Below are 18,720 nucleotides of genomic sequence, written 5' to 3' on the forward strand. Positions count from 1 at the left end.
GATCGTGTTAGTAACACACTAGGGATTTCTACTGGAATAATTCTGGTAGTCTGGGGCGATGTCTGACATAGCTGTGCCAACAGAACCCACAGCAGAGCTAACAGCTGCAGTGCTCCGAGGGGGTGGTTTTGCAGAGCTCGCGGAAAGCACGCTAGGAACAGCTTGCCAGGGTACAGAAATTCCAGGAGATGGGGAAGGTGCCCTGTTGCGGATGCCTATACATGCAACATTCAGCCTGCCTTTCCTGTTAGTAACTAAGGCCTCTTTTCTAAAAAAGAAAAAGACTGACAGTTTTTTGCCAGCTTTTTCCTGATGAGAAACGAAACGTATTGAAACTTAAGACCAAACAGTTACAAAACTTTAAAAGCAGAACGTGTTATTGTCATTAAACCAGTTAAGACCGGCAAGCTGTGCGCACCGCTGATTGATGGCAAACGTTACAACGCAACACCTGTACTGTACCTGCTGGCGTGAGTACCAAAGCCTGTAGAATGTCAGAAAGGGAGATGATACCCACAATGCTATCTGCTTCGTTCACTACCACCAAACGATGAACCTGCAGGCAGGGAAAATATCTTGAGATTCTTCTGTTTTAGAGTAATAACGGAAGCAAAGAAATGCAAAAAAATCCTAAGCTAGTAGAAACAGAGAATTTTTGAATCTCACACAGAGATACCAACACGCCGACCCTGCATAAATGAAAATTAGCACACATTTAAAAAGCACACAGCTGTTTGACACAACAATACAATCGTATTTGAAATGACAGGTGAGCCGAGACCTAGGTCTTAAAAACACTGCTGCTCTCAGATATGCTTTTCTCCAATTTACAGGCTCTGCTTAACTTAGCCTCCAATCTCAATGAAATAAAATGAAATTGAATAAGGCTTCCTTCGGAGACATACTGTCTCAACAGAGAGTCACAGCACTGAAGCTTGTTGTATCCTCACATGCCAAAACTGTTTCTGGCCGAATTGTTCTCATAGGGCTGCACAACCGCAGGTGAGTCACAAAGGTGATTGGTTACAAAGCCTGGATTTTGCATGAGGACAGAAGAAAGGTTCCATTTACCTACAGAAACTCACTGTAGAGGACAACTTGGAACAAATTTAGATTTAAACTGTGTTTCTGAATATCGAGCTTATCCTTACAGCTCTGTCCTATGGCCTATTTTATGCTACACAACTTCAGTCCTAACTGCAGGGTAAGTAGCAGGGTGCTGCTATATCCCGAGGCTCAGCACCAGAAGCAGGCTACAGCAGTGAAAGACCGCTGCAGAGCTGGGAAAGTGGCCGAATCTGAGCCCTGGCACCAGGGCCCAGCACAACTGGGCACAGGGCTGGGTAACTGAAAAAATCACGGCTGGGCCAGCTCATAAAGAAGTGAACCCAGAAAGGGTGTTTGTCAAGAGGTGAGAGCCTACTCCTGGTTTTCTTCTTATCTAAGCAAACTCTCTCTCTTCTACTTAAAGTTCAAATCATCCAAATGTAACGGCAAAACGTGAAAAGAATTTCTCATCTTTTCACAGAGATGACAGGAAGAAAGCTGCAGTAGTCTTGATTTAATGGATATGTTAATTTTTGGCTGAGGTCAACCACTTCATTGCCAGGCTGAGAAAAAAAGAGAAGCTCTGATGCATTTGAACAGTCATACCCTCCTGACACAGAGGGGAAACAAAAGGAGTGGCAAAGAGAGAGAAAATATTTTTGCATTTTCTTTTTGACGAAACGACGTTGGCGATATTTCAGATGGGTACATGCACATACTTTATTTTTCTTCTCAGTGTAATGAATTCAAGAAAAACGGACAATATAGTTGTTTCATTCCCAGTAAGATCAAGCATTTGTCTGACAGCTAAAAATAGCATCAATTACTGCCTTACTTGTAGCTTTGACTGACTCATTTTTACATATAATCTCACCATGTTTAGACTGAACCAAAGGGTAGGAGTTGTTCTGAAAACCCAAATGTCTCAGGTTTCTTAGAATATTAATAAGATTAGCCACGTTTGGAATCTGTACATCAGCAATGCTAAAATTACTCATTTTCAGGATGAAACTAAGCTGATGCAGGAAGTTGGAAGTAAAAATTGTCTGATGTAGGTTCTAAGGGGTTACTCACAAAGTGGAAATTTTACTCATATTAAGTAGATGCACAGTTACGGCCCCGAAGATGAAGAAAAAACATGTAAAATGGAAGAAGTTAAATCTTCTAGATGGAGTCGATCACATCTCAGAGAGAACTGGTGATACTGATTTTCTTCTGTAGAGAGGCATAACGGGAAGACCTGCATACTCCTTCACCTCCACGTATAAGAATGGAATGTGTAAGAATGTAAAGAATTAAAAAAAAAAAGAATAGAAATAATTTACAAGAGCAGTTGGTGAATTCTTTGTCTCAAGAATTTATTTTCTGCCCTTGTTTCACTGTATTTGTAAGAGAGCAGTGTGGGATCCCATTATGCATCCATTAAATTTCCTGAACAATGGGCCAAGCAAGCCAGCTATGAGCTGGCATTCAAAGAATTATTTCCCTGCAAAACTTATGGCAGGCATGGAAAAAATGTGATTCTTCTGAAGGAAAAACACACACACACACACACACAAAACCAACCAAACAATAACAACTAAAAAAAATAGTCCCCAAAACAAACAAAACCCCCCACAAACCCTCAAACTTTGAACAGTCACATTCAACTAATATCATAAGCCAGCAGTGCAAATAACGAGGCATTATTACAGACTGTATTTTCCACATCCCTTGAAGCATCTCTAAGTCTATGTATCAAATTGATACCTACATGTGTAGATACAGAAAAAATATTGCCTTGAAGTAACCAAAATAACTTCAAAAGGATAAATTTGCACTATTTGGTCATACAACTTTTAACTTAACCGTAAAGAAAAAAGAAATTATAAGCAAACTCACCTCAGCCTTCACTATTCTATCAACAATGGTCTCCAGTGTTTCCAGCATACTACACTTTACAACACCTTCAAAATACTGAGAACGGTGCTGTAGGGCTTGCGTCACCGTGATATCTAGGTTATTATATGTTTTTTCAGCAGCAAGATTCTGAAAAACAAGGCAAGGAACTCACTACTTAGTAATAAAGTACTCAGCGAAGTAAATATTTTGGCATCGAGTAGACACATTTCTGGGGTAAATTGAGTCTGTTCCAAGTCCCATATTAAACAAACCAGATGCTCTTCAGTTTCAGTTTTTGGGAACACTCAAGCATGCAATTACGTTAAACACCACGTGACAGGCTGGATTAATTGATAATACTGTTTTGTGATTATGCAGTGGGCTAATGAAAATCTCCTTACTTTGTTATCTGATATTTGGCTTGATGGCACTCATCCTGCTTTTGCCTCAAGCAGTAGAAAAAGGTAAAGATGGAGTTCTACAGATTTTAGAATACACAGAATACACTTTAAGATTATATAGTTTTTTGATTGTTTTTCACAGGACAAGCGAGGACACCAACTACTCTGAACATGAGCCATAAAGCAGATCCTACTGGAGATCCAACTAGAGAACAAATTTGGTTTCTTCACTTATTTGTAGGCTCAAACTCCCTCTCCTGGACTGTGCTGGCACTGCCATTCAACAATTCTTTAAATACAATTTATTTTAGTAAGTACCACAGAATAATAAAAAAGGAAAGTCCATCCCCAGTAAAAGCAACAGGGTTAAAAGAGTTTGAGAGCTAACATTCCCAGCTTGCATTCTAATAACAGGAGCCTGCTTGTAGAAAGAGGACTTTTTGTCCAGACTAGCAAAAGTCTTCATTGCAGGAAGGAAGCAAAGTTCAAAGATCAGCTTCTAGTGAGAGGCAAAAATCATCCTCTATTACCAGAAGACAGACATGAAGCAATGCTAATACTAACATGAAAAAACAAATAAACCTTACAGGAATAACCATATACTAGTGTGGTCGCCTGTGTTCAAAAGTAGACAAAGTAGAACAGATGAAGAAATAGGAATGTCCTTCAGGAGACTCCTTGTCAAAATGTCATGCAGGAAGTGCACACTGTGCAGGGTGAATTGAATCTGTCTCATTCAGTTGGCTAACTAAAGCCTAAGGAACAAAATAGCCACAATCGATGTATATTAGCAAATTCATTTCTAAATGCTTACTCCATATAATGAAATATGTAATAGAATGTGAAAGATATACTTACTATTACATCAAATTTGGAATAAATATCTACAACTTTTCCTAGAAAGAAAAATACACGTTAATAACGTGTTTCAAATATGAAGTTAATTTTCTCACATCATGTTTGCATTTGTTATCTTATAATTACACAGAAAGCAAAGAGACAGGTCAAGAAGGAAAATGCAAAAACAACAACAACAAAACAAAAACCCCACAACCCATGATGAATTCTTTCAGGCCCATCAACCTACAACTTGCATAAATATTTTTCAAGATGTTATAATATTTTTTAATGTTACATATAGTGTATATATATGTCTGTGTTATTTATGTGTGTATATATATATATATATATATATATATATATATGGGGAGGGAGGGGAATAAATCATTCATTTATCTTAACCATGCTCTTGTTACAGAAGAATCAACACACACCTGACTCATCCACAACAGGTAACGCCGATATCCTTCTCTCTACAAATATATTCAAGGCTTTAATGATAGGAGTGTCTGGATGTATGAAGGCAATGTTGTGATAAGTTCCTATTCCAAGTTCATCCAGATTCTTCTTCATAAAGGCAGGCTTTGGCATCTCTGACATCTAGGAAAATCAGAATGAATGTATTTACTGTGCAGTCTTCTGCAAGATGCGCTACAGCTACCAGGTTTCCCTAATGACTGGTACATACATTAGGAGATCTGTATTCACTCATCCATCTACAGGCTCCAAATGATTGTTACAGATCATTATAGTAATCTGCTACTAAATTTACATAAAGCCATTTACATAAAGCTTAAATCTAGAAGCATTACTACTGTTTAAAGCTCAGCATTAAGACTATGTAACTAGGTGTTGGTTTTTTTTTGCTCATCAGTTTATTTTTGTAGTACCCCGTCACTAAAAGCTTTTGATCCTGAGCTATGTCATTCCCACTGAAACTGAAGATTCTGCAAGCTTTGTGCTTGTTTGGAACTCCTGGTGCTTTGTTTGGCCTCCTGTCCATTCCCGTGACCAACGTATGGTACAATGAGTTACGACAGTCTCATCTCTGGGAGACGATTCATTATTCTGTCCATGTAATCAAGGAAGCTTCTGAAGCTGCGTAGACTTTACAGAAAAGGACACCAAGATACTCAAAAAGTCGAGACAAGACCGTGGTGTTTAGTTTGTTTTTCTTTTAAATGACTAAAACAAAATATAGCAGTGTATAGGTACTCCATCAAGCTAACTTCTTTGTTATCAAAAAAGATATGCAAAGCCAAAATGCAGTGCTCAAATATGGAAGACTGTAAAGACGTTTCTGAACTAAGACTGATGTTAATGTTTCGGATGTCTACCTGGGTGGAGGGGGGCTGTTAAAGCAAAACATAGCTTTAAATACTTACAAAAAGCTGGAGGAACTTCAGGATTCTTTTATGGGTAAGTATATAAAGTGCATTTCCACTGACAGGATCTATAACTGGCAATCTGTGGATTTTGTTTTTGATCAATGAATATACAGCATCAAAAAGGCTGAAGAGAAAAATATTTTTGAAAATGAATTTTAGCCACCAACAAGTAATGTTGAGTGATACACATACAGATTTACAAGCTCACAGAAAGTACACAGTTATTTACATTTGCTTAATGTTATGGAAAACATAAACTGAGGGATTGCAAACTATAGCGATCTGCTTACAGAGATCCTAAACCAGTAATAAAGCTGTGACAAAAATGTGATTTTCTGTGGTTAAGAAATATTTCTACTATTCTTTTTAAAGAATATTTCTACTATTCTTTTTACAAGTGTAGATTGTTTTTCAAATGACTGCTGTCCTCACTGCTGTCTCTTATTTTCACTGTTTGTCTCTGAATGTAAGTGTTCTGGCAATTAATGCATTTCAATCCCAAACTTCTGTAACATTTCCTAGGGAGAACATTTTTATGGATAAGCGTAGTCATGCAATTAAGCCAAAACAATTATCTAATCATTTCACTGAATTATCACCAGGTATTAGCAAGTAGTTATCCTCAGGAGATCTGAAACAGTGCTCCAGACTCAATTCCTCTGTATTACAGACTGTGGTTTAGCAATATTCCAACCTATGCACGTCTATTCTCCTGTAAGTATCACTGATTTTGGTCCTAATAAGACTGTAATAAAAACAGTTTACTGCCAATTATAACGAATTACTAAGGAATACATTCAGTAAGAACTTTGCATGTTCTGAGTCCTTACAGGGACGAACTATCTCCATTGCATACACATGCAGCCCAGATTCCCCATATCGCACTTTAGATTCCACTCCTGAAGTCAGCATTTAACTATTCCTAAGTGTTGCAGTCTGACTGTCACAAGTCCCTCTCTGGTTCGGGTCTTAGGCTGACTTGCTGTATCCTTTTAAACACATCCTACTGCATCATCTTCATTTTTATACAGCTCTTTTTGCACCTTTGAAAGCAATCTCTATTTTGTTCTCATACGATATTGTTGACAACCAATCAGCATTCAAACACATTCTCTATGACTAAATTGAGTAACTTATTCATGACTTAATTGTAGCAATTCTACTGAGGATATAGCATACCATTACTTCGAGGTAATCACTAATTCCTTTCATTAGTTTCCTTTGATTGGGTATAAACAATCCTATTCCAGCAGCTGAAAGCAAGAATCAGAACTGCACTCTCCTGTTCCGAGATTAAATTGCATGGAAGTTTTAAAGTGATCGGCTAAAGCTGTCTCTCAAATTACCTTTGGTTAATCAGGTACAATGGCAGCTTAAAAACCATTGTTTTAAAATTCCATTGAGACAAAAAGATACCTACTCTACTAAGGCAATTTAGATTTTAATGAACGCAACAACCTAGTAGGAAAGCAGAACAAAAATTCAGTGGTGAGATGGAGTTAGTTTATTTCAAGTTAAGCAAAAAGAAAGGAAAATCCTACCTTGCATCTGGGGAGATGTTCACTAAAGGTTTAAACGTCTCTTGTAAATAAAGCTCTGTGTATAGAAAAAGAGACCGTTATCACTTTGCATGAAAACATCAGCATTTTTAAGAAAGCATTTGATTAATTCCTTAGTGCAAAATTAAGTGGACAGAAGAGACAAAAGAAAGATATACAGTCTCTTTAGATATTCTACTTACAGACGTTCAGCTGTACTGACATTAAAAAGAATCCAGTTTTAAAACGAGTAACTGATTACCACCAGGGGTCACTGCAACAACGGCTGATAATTTTACTTTACCACTTGCCTCTTTTCTGAAGCGTTTGGTCTCCTCCATAGAGGATTTCTAGATGTTATTATACGGCATATAGTCATTTTTTTCCATTAAAGTTTCTCCCTGCATTCAGCACTTCTGGTCCCACCCCACCACGTTCTATGAACTTCTAGTCACATCCTGCAATTCGCTCAGGTGTGACGTGCTGCTCATCTCAGTTCACTCAGTACACCATTATCTGATATTCATTCTGCATTGAGGTTCAGATACGTTCCCATGCCAGATACTCCCATCATCTCTACAGCCATATTCAGCCCCTTACTCTGCTTAATTTTCTTCTATTAAGAAAGAGTGAGAAGGTACTAATCAGGCAGAAGCAGTGAAGCACTACATACAAAGCGTAAGCACTCTGGTTCACGTTGTTTCAGGTAGAAAAAAGAAGCAGCAGGAACAAGCAGACAAGCTTTTGCTACTCCTGCTTTCATTAAAAGTATGTGGAGATAAACTAGTTATGCCTATGATTAATTAAGAATGCTGCATTCAATGGTGAACAATATTTGAACACGAAATTAGGAATCAAGTAGTAAATAATCTTACCCCTCCAGGTTTCTATCTTGTGCTCTTCCAATTCATAGATCTGAACCTGCAATGGATATATGCAAAGTTTAACTCGAAGTAACAATTTCACACCCAAAATAATTATCCAGATACTAACAATCTTGTTAATTTCCTCGTATTTCATTGGAGGCAACTTAACATTTAGAGTAAGAATCACAGCCAATTAACTGCCCAGTCCACAACAACATTTCTTGGCAATACAATACGCCACGCTGGTACAGGAGAAATGCTGAGAGCATGCAGTGTTGCTCACCTAACCTGTGTTCAGCTGGTACGGGGCACCAAACAGGCAAAAAAATAAGTAGTAAAAGTTACTAGTTTTCTACTGGTTTAAGTTCCTCTAGGTTCAGGTACCTCTATAAACCCTGCTGAAGCTGGAAAGTTTATAGGTGAAGCGTAGGATTGTCTTCAAAGCCTACTACATTTGTCTTTAGACCAACAGAGACTATTTCTGGATTACTGTTCAACAGTTTTATCAGTGATTTGGATGCAGGGTATTCTCAGTTTGCTGATGACACTAAACCTGGGGGTGCTTTTGACTCCCTGCAGGGGTGAGAGGCCTTGCAGAGATCTAGATGGGAGCACTGGGTGATGAGGAGCAGCAGGACGTTCAACAGAAGGGAAATGCTGGGTGCTGCACCTGGGACAGAGCAATGATGAGTGGCTGGAGAAAAGCTGAGCAGAAAGGGAGCTGGGGGGGCTGGCGGAAGCAGGCTCAACATCAGCCAGCGGTGTTCTCCCAACAGGGCAAACTGCATTTTGGGGTGCGTTAAACACAGCATGGCCAGCTGGTCAAAAGAGTTGATTCTCCTGCTGTATGTAGCGTTGGTGCGGCCTCACCTTGAATACTGGGTGCAGTTCTGGGCTCCCCAATACAAAAAAGGATGTTAAGGTTCTTGAAAACCTCCAGAGGAGGACAACAAAGCTGGTGAAAGGGCTGGAAGGCATATTCTATGGAGAGGGGCCGAGGATGCTTGGGATGTCCAGTCTGGAGAAAAGGAGGCTGAGAGGTGGCCTCATCGCTCTCTACAACTTCCTGAGCAGGGGAAGCACAGAGGGAGGTGCCGGTCACTTCCCTCTGCTAACTGATGACAGGATGCATAGGAATGGCACAGAGTTGCACCAGGGGAGGCTCAGATTGGACATTAGAAAATATTTCTTTACCATGAGGGTGGTCTAACACTGGAAGAGGCTTCCTAGCAAGGCAGTTGATGCCCCATGCCTGTCAGTGTTCAAGAGACATTTTGGTAACACCCTCAATAATGTGCTTTAAGCTAGCCCTAATGTGACCAGGCAGTTGAACCACACGATCTCTGAAAGTTCCTTCCAGCTGAACTATTCTATTCTATTATCACCGTTCAGGAAGCGTAAGGGAACGTTAAATTGACGTACTGTAATTAGACTACTCAAATATACCCTTTATAGGTGGTATAAAGGATACCTACATGAGCAAGCTAAACCTGCTTATGTTACTTGCCAAAAAAACAGCTTAGTCTGTGGAGCACGGTCCAGTCTACTGAAGTGATCAGAAGAACAAGAGAACTCTTCAGATGCTGGCAAGATGAGGCTAAATCTTGTTCTTTGACCACACCACATGGATGTATTTCCTGAACTTTCCTTATCAGTCATTAAAAAAAATCCCATAGTACACAAAGAGCAATATGCTTCACACCACGATGTGATGTATTTAGAACAAATGATTAAAACACCTGTGACTTACATTTTTAGCACACTTGTGCCTAGTAAGACTAGAACATTCCCCAGCAGAACATTGTTTATTATTATTATTACATCTTTTTCTTTTATAGAAGACTGCACCAATCACCTAAGTCAAATGTTGTCGCTTCTCTGTTGTTCATCCTTCCCCTGCCCAGAGGCTGTTTTAAGCACAACCGATGGAATAGCGTGGTAGATGACATGAAGAAGTGACAACAGTTAGACCTTAGGTAAAATTATATGGGAAAATTGGTATTATTGGAGGTTGAGAGTCATTAGAATATGGAAACCACATGGAAATTATCCATGTGCAATCACTTCCCATTCACCTTTTTTCCCCTCCACTTTGTAAATCCCCAGAAGACAAAAAAATAACTCTGAAAATTGAAAAACAAACACGATCAACTAGCTGTGAGAAGCCTAATATATCTATGTCGCTTCATCCAACTGGTCTTGATATTTCAGCTGGTTGAACAGTAGGTATATTTTAATTGGAAGTGGGGGAATTGGGATTTGACAGGAACAAGAAAGGGATGTAAATGTCTGTATGAACATGTAAGCAAGAGACTCTCATCGACTGCCTGCCAATGGGAATGGTAAATTACAGTTAATTGAAGGCAAGAGATCTCCAAGTGATTGTGCAACTCAGCCATGCAACTAAAATATTTCCATATGTTTAACTAGTTTAACTCGTCTGTTCTCCAGCATCATTTCAAAATCTGAGTAACCTCTTAAAGCATCCAAGCCTCCACAGGCTACCTTGCTGCTTAGCTCCACGTATTGCTTGCAGGATAACTCTACCACAGTTATGAGACAAAGATGATTTTTTTTTTAAATAAATGTATACATTTTTAATAAAATCCCATGAACCACTGTGTAGCTATATATTTGATTTTTAAATACAACTAACTTTTTCATTTAATTTTAAACACTCCCCCAGCCCCAGCTACATTTTTGGTTGATACTCCACACTCATACAGAGCTCTGATTACTGTGCTTTGAAACAACCTGGACACAAACACTCACAGTGATCAATAATTGAGTATCTTACCTTCACACATTTTGTATTATCTCTAATATTTAATTAGTATGTTAAGGTAAGGTCCTTCACCCCTAATGCATTAGACAATAGCTGCAATTCCAAGTGGAGCCTGGTATCCAAACCCAAGGCTGTCATTATGGTAAAGCAGCACCCAACAGGTAACAAATTAAGGAAATTCCTCATGTTTATACATGTGTAACTGAAGCAGACAAATGTTACCTGCCCAAACTCCTGTGACCTTCCTGGGCAGAGGTGGGGATTGAACCCAGGTATTTCGATACCATCCTCCTACCCTGATCACAAAACTACCCTCTCTTTCAAAAGAACTCAACAAGTATACTCCTGACATTTCTAAGCTTCCAGACACTCAAAAATAACAGCAACCAATCCTTCAAGCAGTTTGATATTTCAGTCTGCGTACTGTGTAACAACCGACAGCAGCTTATCATCATACTTACCATTGGAGATTTATAGTATCTATGCAGGATGTTAATGAAATCTGTAATTGTTAACATTCCTGCAAAAAGTGATAGGGAAAAAGTTCTTCAGAGATATAACTTAAGATACAGAAATACAGTTACATTCTCCATTTAAAGTCATGCTAAACAATCAACAAACATTACATCTGTGTAACATACTGTCCATTTGCATTGGACTAATGAACTGCTCAATTCCAGAAGTATGCATGTACGTTTTTACATTGATATAAACCTTCAGAATAAAAATACGCAAGCCTGAATTAATATTCAAAACTCTGATCTTTGTGCTTCTTCTCCTCTTTCGATCTTGCCCAAAGAAAACGTATTTATCCCTGTATGGGTCATAACACCTGCAATATTCAGCATTAGTTCTGGCACTTAATCCCTTCAGACAGCACCTTACTGAGAACATGCTGAGAAAGAGTTGATTGCATCACGTGCATATTAGAATACCGGAGCACACTAGTTTTTCTTTTTATAGTTCCTATTATTTTTTTGTGACTGTTGCATTTATTTTTAAATACACGGGGAAACAGACATACTAGACAACAAATTTCAGAAGCTCAGGACCTGGAAGAGTCATCACAGTTCCCACAGAACAGCAAAACTATGCAAGCCAGCAACAATTCTGTACTCACAAGCAGAAAACAAAGAAGCCCAGTATGTCTTAGGATGGTAGACCATGGCTAGCCCCAGACCACATTTTGCAACAGTGCAGCACCCTGAAAATTCAAGCAATCCTTAACAACATTAGAACAACCTACCTACAAAACTCTGTTTTTTACTCTCCCACAGTGGAGCTGCTCTCACACCATTTGCCACCAAGGCAAAAAAGGCCTTCTTTACCTGCAAAAGGAATGAACAGCTAAATCAATCTTTGCTCTCCACTTAGCATACCAGATACCAACAGAAGGGTTTCCTCAGCTGCTAGGTAAAACACAGTATAGAAAGGTAGCTGGGATTCAAAACAGAACAAAAGCCACACACACCACAAACCTTAAGTTGTTTACTTCTAAGATGTTTAAAAGCTTAGCAAGACCGGATCTGTTTTTGTTCCATTATGTGAGCATGCTGTGTGAAAACCTCTGCTGAACAAGTAGGCTGATGCGGCTGAGAAGATATGCTCATTAACTGCAAATTTATTCCTTTTGATATTAACCATGACAATTATTAAAAAGGTCGTGCTTATGGGGAGGGGGGGAAATAATCATCTGTAATTAACATAATTGTCAGAACTACCTAGTTTATAAGCATAGCTTAAGATGGGAAAATTTTACTATGTTCTAGTTACCATTTACGATAGCAGCAGTTGCATGGAAAAAAAAGAGAAGTCTCATTTCATCTCCAGCTTCTAGACCCATATTTAAACAAATGAAGAGAGATGTTTGATTATTTTAAATATGACTGAAACAGTTAAAAAGACCAGCTAGACTGTTTTGCTTCCGCAGAAGCATAACCAAATTCTTTGAGTTTTGAATCAACTCTCCCCAGTTTTTGTATCGGAGCTTAGGTTACAGTGTCAGCCTCAGAAGAAAAGACCCTTCCCTGTGAACACGAGCTCTTGGAGGCATGCAGCGGTCAGGCTCTGGTGCACCTCAAAGTCCTGCTCTCTTAATGATATGCTTGAGCATGTTACGGTTCCCGTCCTGCCCGTGCATCTGAATTGCCTTCCCATGGAAAACACAACACAAAAGCGGGCCTCAAGAGGGCTACGCAGTCAGTAGGATCCCATGCCATACGACATTTGACATCAGACTGAGTGTCGTAATTTATCAGTTTAAAATTCTAAAAGGTTACTAAGCCCTCTGGCCTGTGCCAGAACACATCACCTCTCCTGTACTTCAGGAATTTGCATGCAGCATTTCAAATGCCTAGTGTTAATCCTCTTGTAGGTGAGCCACCTTTAAGACTAGACTTCCGAAAGCAATCCGGATTTCTTGCAGCCTCTCTAGAGCCAGCCTGCTTCCTCTGTGATCACGAGAAGCCCCTCTGCTCTCCTGACCTCGGCAGAGGCCTGCTCCCAAAGCCCCCTTCTGTCTTTACCAGTGCTTCTGCTGCATCATCAGTGAATAGGAATAATGATCCCTGTAACCACCATCCCTAAACTGCAATGAAACTGAATTATACATATGGGAAAAAAATACCCAGCACCACAAATAAGACCATAATGTACACAGCGTGTAGTATTTCTCTAGAAAATGGTTAAATAGAAAGGTCCCTGAGGTATTAAGGCACCTCACTGACACAGGGAGGAGTCATGTAAAACAAACATTACCAAATCCACCCCAGGAGCCTACGGACTCCTAAGGAAGGCTGAAACCACAAAGAAAGCCTCCAGGCAGCCGCACAAAGTGTTCCCACATAACAACATCACACTTGCTCTTAACGCAGCGAAAGCCAACAGCAGCGAGCTATTTGGGGAGCAGATAAGAGGCAGAAGTGAGTTCACACAGCCTAACTCCACCTTGGGGCAAAGCAAGTAGGTTCTAATTATTCTTCATGAAAAAAATAAGTACACTCAGACCATCTGAAACTGAGAACCTTCAGCTTTGGTACCTTTTGTAAGAATGGCTGTTTCAGGACTTACTGGTCACTGTCAACTGATGTCCTACATCTTCCATGAGAGTTATACACGTTCAAGCTCCATCGCAGCACTAAGGGAACAGCTAATCTGGTAAAACCAGAGAAGAAAAGTTTTCTTTCCAAATAGGAATCCTCAGGAGGGCTTACAAACTCTGCTAACCTGAGAAGAAATGCCCACAGTAGAAACAATGTGAAATGCCAAGAGTGAGGCTTCAGGCAGCCTCCAAATTCACGGCACTCATCCAGCAAGATGGTAAAATTGAGGATTGTTCTACAGTCAGAAATGATACTTCAAGAGAGAATGCCAAAAATGTGCTAGGCTATAAACTGAGGTTATAGACAATCCAGGAAGAAAAGAAAGTCTCCTGAAAGGATCAGTTCTTCCTCTGATTTGCTGATTTATTTGCAAGCATTTGTGTCAAAGCAACTCACAAATCTTCTGTTAGATGCCATCTTGTCTGGCTTTAGAAGACAGATTTTGGAAAAACTGAGGCCTGCTGAGCAGACAGATACGCTAAGATAGCTCAGAGTTAAAGTCTGCATAAAAGCCACTGAGATCAGCTTGGGAATGAGGATATTAAACGTCTGAAGTAAGAGAACACAAACATTTAATAAAATAATATTATATTCATTTTCCTAGGTCGTCCTTCTCAACCACAGCTTAAATGATAGTCCCATTGTTTCCTTCAGTGTTATAAAGGGAAGTGCTATGCAGTTACCTTTTAAATAAAACAGCAGTGCCAACAGTCCTTTATGTAAATACTTATTTCAGCAAGGTCATTACAAAACAAAAACAAACTTCATTCCTGTTTGCTAGAACTGCTCGCAAGCACAAACACCCCTCATCCACTCACACTTTCCTTCAGTTTCTGTGGTTTCCCAATTTCAGTTGCCCAAAGTATTGCTTGGTGGCCAGCCAAGGCGCTGGGGTGTGGAGCTGGGCTTCCGTCCAGCACATTCAGACGTCTCGGTGATGTTCGTGCAGAAAATACCCACAAGGACCTTTCTTGCAGATTATGTGCAGCCTGTAGGCTTTGAAGGTTGCTGCCGTGTCCCATCCTCAGACCTCCAACAGCGCTGTTAATTCTCGACCCCACCAGCAGCGCTCTTGTGGGAGGCCAGCTTCCCGCTGCACTGCTCTGATCTTACCGGGAGAGTTGGACTGGCCTGACCTCCACAAAGCCATTGTTCCTCAGCCAGATCCCGTAGATTGTTCAGCACCACGTACAAACCTTCTTCAAACAAAGCCCTTTTGTTCTTACTAACCATGTAGTGGTCCTAACAAAGGAACTGCTAAAGGATGGGATTTACCTGCCCCGATTTAAAGGTTAATCTGACATGTAGTCAGCCGCTTCAGAGCCGGCAGGGGGAAGCAGCTATTTCTCAGCAGGACGACTCACCAGGCTTAGACTAAGCCAAACTGCTTTGCCCCTGACTACAGGCTGTCCACTTTCTAGCTATTTCCAACTAGTTGAGGAATCTCACCTGATGGGACTAGGTACCTTCTCCAAAATCCTGCCCCTGAAGTAAAGGGTCACGTTATTGCAAAGAACAGCGACTGAAGTCCTGCACCTCAGCAATAGCTGCTGCTGCTCTATCGTGAAACGAACAGGAAGAAGCTTTTCTTACTGCGGGAGCTCTTTCTACCAGTTTTGAGTATGCTGAGTAAAGGCACAGGATAATTTAGGTTAGACAGGACTTCCAGAGGTTGGTCCTTCTGCACACTACCCAGATGTTTTCCCTTTAAGCCTTAGGGAGGACACAGCCTCCCTCCAGCGTGAGGGTCACTACCAAGCAAGATGAAGTTAGACCTGTACACGCAAGCCCTGTGCTTCCACAGAGCCAACTACTTGGAAAACCTCGTCCCAAGGTTACAAGCTCCAAAACAGCCTGACTGCCAGGCGGGGGCGCCTGAAACAATCACAGCAGACTAAAGATCTCACCGAGCTACAGAAAAGTTTCTTCGGTGACGATGGGAAACACGGAAGGGTCACTCATCGTTGTGACACTCCTGACCAGCTGTCTCGCTAGTTTACGTAAGGGGTCATTTTTGGAAGGGCACATGTGAATGAAGAAAGCCTCTGAAAGGAAAACAGAGGAGGAGTTGGTGTACAAAATTCCATGCACACACATGTATTTTTACACTGATTTACCGAACCACATTATGCACGTGGTTACAGCTTTCGTAAGCGACCAGTGGCTTTTAAGCTTGTCTGCCAGGACTGTCCCATAAAGCAGAGGGTGTCTGCTAACATCACAATTGCTTGTTTCATTTGCTTAGCTAAAAGGCTCTTGTCCTGGGAAAAAATGTTAGAGAAAAGCTATCATGGGGCCCTGGTGGTAAAGGGTCAGTGCAGAGCAGAGCAGAGAACCCTGTTGTGCTGACAGACATCTCCCCACCACCACGGCCTCAATGCCAGCGTTGATTTGAAAACGGTGGCAGGTAAGAGAAGCGAGGAGCACAGAAGCTTCTGATGGGCCAGTATGAAGCGTGGGAAGGACAGGAAAGACTAATAGTGTGGAGGGTGCTAAAAAGAAACCTTCCAGAACTCCTGTGGTCCAGGTGGTATCCGAGGGCAAGTGCACTTCTCTTGCCTTATCTTTCACTGTATAAACAATGCCAGGGCACCTGAGAAGCCCCTAATGCAGCCCCAAGATATCTCAACTTATTAAGTCAATAAAGAAAGGGAAAGCAAGCAGCATTTATTTATTTATTTATTTTTTCCCTCCACAAAATTCCCATAAAAAGCAGTATCAGACCCACTGGATCCCTGATACTTTCACCATGTCCAATTCCTGATGGATGGGTAATCAAAGGCGAGCTGGAACATTCATTGCTGCTTTCACTGGTTAAGGTGAAAACTTAAAAGTCTGAATCTGTTCTCATGATGATGGTTAAGAGCTACAACTGAGGAACTTGGAAACACACACCCCATAAAATTCACACGTGGATGAAAGCATCAAGCTCAGATCTTTCAGGAGCTCATTGAGAAACAATTATCTAAGGAAAGTTTACAAGCAACAAAGCTTTCTTGAAATTTTATTCTAGTCAAAAGCAGAAAGCAGCCAGTTTTCACCCATCGATAAGAACAGTTGAAGGAGTGTAGAAGACTAAAATCATATACCTATGGAGCATGGAATGCCTTCTCCCTGGGTCCCTGTATTGGGCTTACATGACAAGGGTTTGGTATCAGGGGCTGCAGGGGTGGCCTCTGTGAGCAGAGCCCAGCAGCTGCCCCATGGCAGAGCAGAGCCAGCTCCAGATGGCTCCAACGGGACCTGCTGGCCAGAGCTGAGCCATGAGCAACACTGGTTGGGCCTCTCAGGTAGCAGAGTTCAGGAAGGGGAAAAAACCAAAACCAAACCAAGACTGCTGAGTGGCCTCCCTATATGAGCTTCTTTTCCATTATGTTTTCTCCTCCACCCTTCCATGATGGGGAGTGAGAGCACGGTGGTGGTGCTGAGCTGCCCACTGGGGTTGAACCTCCACTGCCCCCTGTGAAAGGGAAGAAGTTTTCCCTTTTCAAGTGATAAGAACACACAACTGCACACTATCAGAGTATTTCAGGGTGACTGTCGCGTTTCCTCATATTGTTCTCACTGGAGAATGAGAAAGTACAAAAGCAGCTCACCGTGAGTCTTCTTGCTCAGAGGCCAGACACGCCGTAATAGCTCTTTGTAAGACAACCAAGAGCAGCACAAACAGTCTTTGCTCTAACGGGAAAAGTGGCAGGGCTCTGCTGTGACCCCTGTACTGCAAAATAAAACCAACACCTCAGCAGCCAGCCTTTCATTCCTTTGCTCTGTGCATGTTTACGAGCTGCCTGGCTTGCAACTTCTTTTGATGTAAAAACCCAAAGAAGGGGGCAAGGGCTTCCAGCCCTATGTAAGGAGGGCTGTATTTCTTAAAGCAGCACAGCTGCCCTGATCTTGGCTGAGCTGGGAAAGGGAAACAAACACCCCTCCCAAAAAAACTTACAGCCAATTCATGAGATGCAAGCCTGACACCTAGCTGCAATGATGTCTCCTTGACGCGTTCTCCCCTGCTGCTCGCTCCCATCACCAGGAGTGCAGGTGACCCTCAGTTCTAGAAGCCATCATCTCTTATCTGAAAAAATACTCTGCAGCAAGGGCTGGAGGTACTCACACTGGCGTTCTCCCCCTTACTTCACTCTCAACTTCTTATTGCGTTACCTGACATCCTGAGACTTTTCAGTAGGTCCCTTAGCCTGGAAAAGGCCAAATACCCAGTTTTTATCTGAGGTAGTGTTTGGAACACAGGAAAACACAACACTGAGTTGAGAGCAGCTGTACTGAGAAGGACTTGGGGGTGTTGGTGGATGAAAAAACTGAACATGAGCCAGCAATGTGCACCTGCAGCCCAGAAAGCCAGCCGTGTCCTCGGCTGCACCAACACAGTGTGGGCAGCAGGGCAGGGAGGGGATTGTCCCCCTCTGCTCTGCTCTCGTCAGACCCCACCTGGAGCCTGCGCTCAGCTCTGGGGCCCCAGCACCAGAAGGACAGGGACCTGTTGGGGTGAGTCCAGAGGAGGCCACAAGGATGCTCAGAGGCTGGAGCACCTCTGCTGTGGAGCCAGGCTGAGGGAGTTGGGGTTGTTCAGCCTGGAGAGGAGAAGGCTCCGGGGAGACCTCACAGCGGCCTGCCAGGGCCTAAAGGGGGCTGCAGGAGAGCTGGGGAGGGACTCTGTGTCAGGGGGTGCAGTCATCGGATGCAGGGAAACAGCTTTAAACTGAAAGAGGGGAGATTTAGATTAGATATTAGCAGGAAATCCTTCACTCAGAGGTTTGTGAGGCCCTGTCCCAGGCTGCCCAGAGGAGCTGTGGCTGCCCCATCCCTGGCAGTGCCCAAGGCCAGGCTGGATGAGGCTGGGGGCAGCCTGGGCTGCTGG

The 18,720-nt window shown here is 41.8% G+C and overlaps 1 protein-coding gene across 9 annotated transcripts in view; it reads right to left on the bottom strand.

Moving 5' to 3' along the window:
- Window positions 1-18,720, bottom strand: part of PRKAG2 (protein kinase AMP-activated non-catalytic subunit gamma 2) — a 213,824-nt gene that overhangs the window by 2,902 nt on the left and 192,202 nt on the right. For all 9 annotated transcript variants that reach the window (XM_035319206.1, XM_035319207.1, XM_035319208.1 and 6 more), the window contains 9 exons: window positions 11,993-12,074; window positions 11,208-11,266; window positions 7,971-8,016; window positions 7,099-7,153; window positions 5,555-5,681; window positions 4,604-4,769; window positions 4,188-4,225; window positions 2,929-3,075; window positions 463-556 (listed from right to left, as the gene is read on the bottom strand). In XM_035319206.1, coding sequence (XP_035175097.1) covers window positions 463-556; window positions 2,929-3,075; window positions 4,188-4,225; window positions 4,604-4,769; window positions 5,555-5,681; window positions 7,099-7,153; window positions 7,971-8,016; window positions 11,208-11,266; window positions 11,993-12,074 — 814 coding nt within the window. The remainder of the gene's footprint in view (window positions 1-462; window positions 557-2,928; window positions 3,076-4,187; window positions 4,226-4,603; window positions 4,770-5,554; window positions 5,682-7,098; window positions 7,154-7,970; window positions 8,017-11,207; window positions 11,267-11,992; window positions 12,075-18,720) is intronic.

This window comes from Oxyura jamaicensis, chromosome 2 (genome assembly GCF_011077185.1).
Source record: "Oxyura jamaicensis isolate SHBP4307 breed ruddy duck chromosome 2, BPBGC_Ojam_1.0, whole genome shotgun sequence".
NCBI classification, from domain to species: Eukaryota; Metazoa; Chordata; class Aves; order Anseriformes; family Anatidae; genus Oxyura; species Oxyura jamaicensis.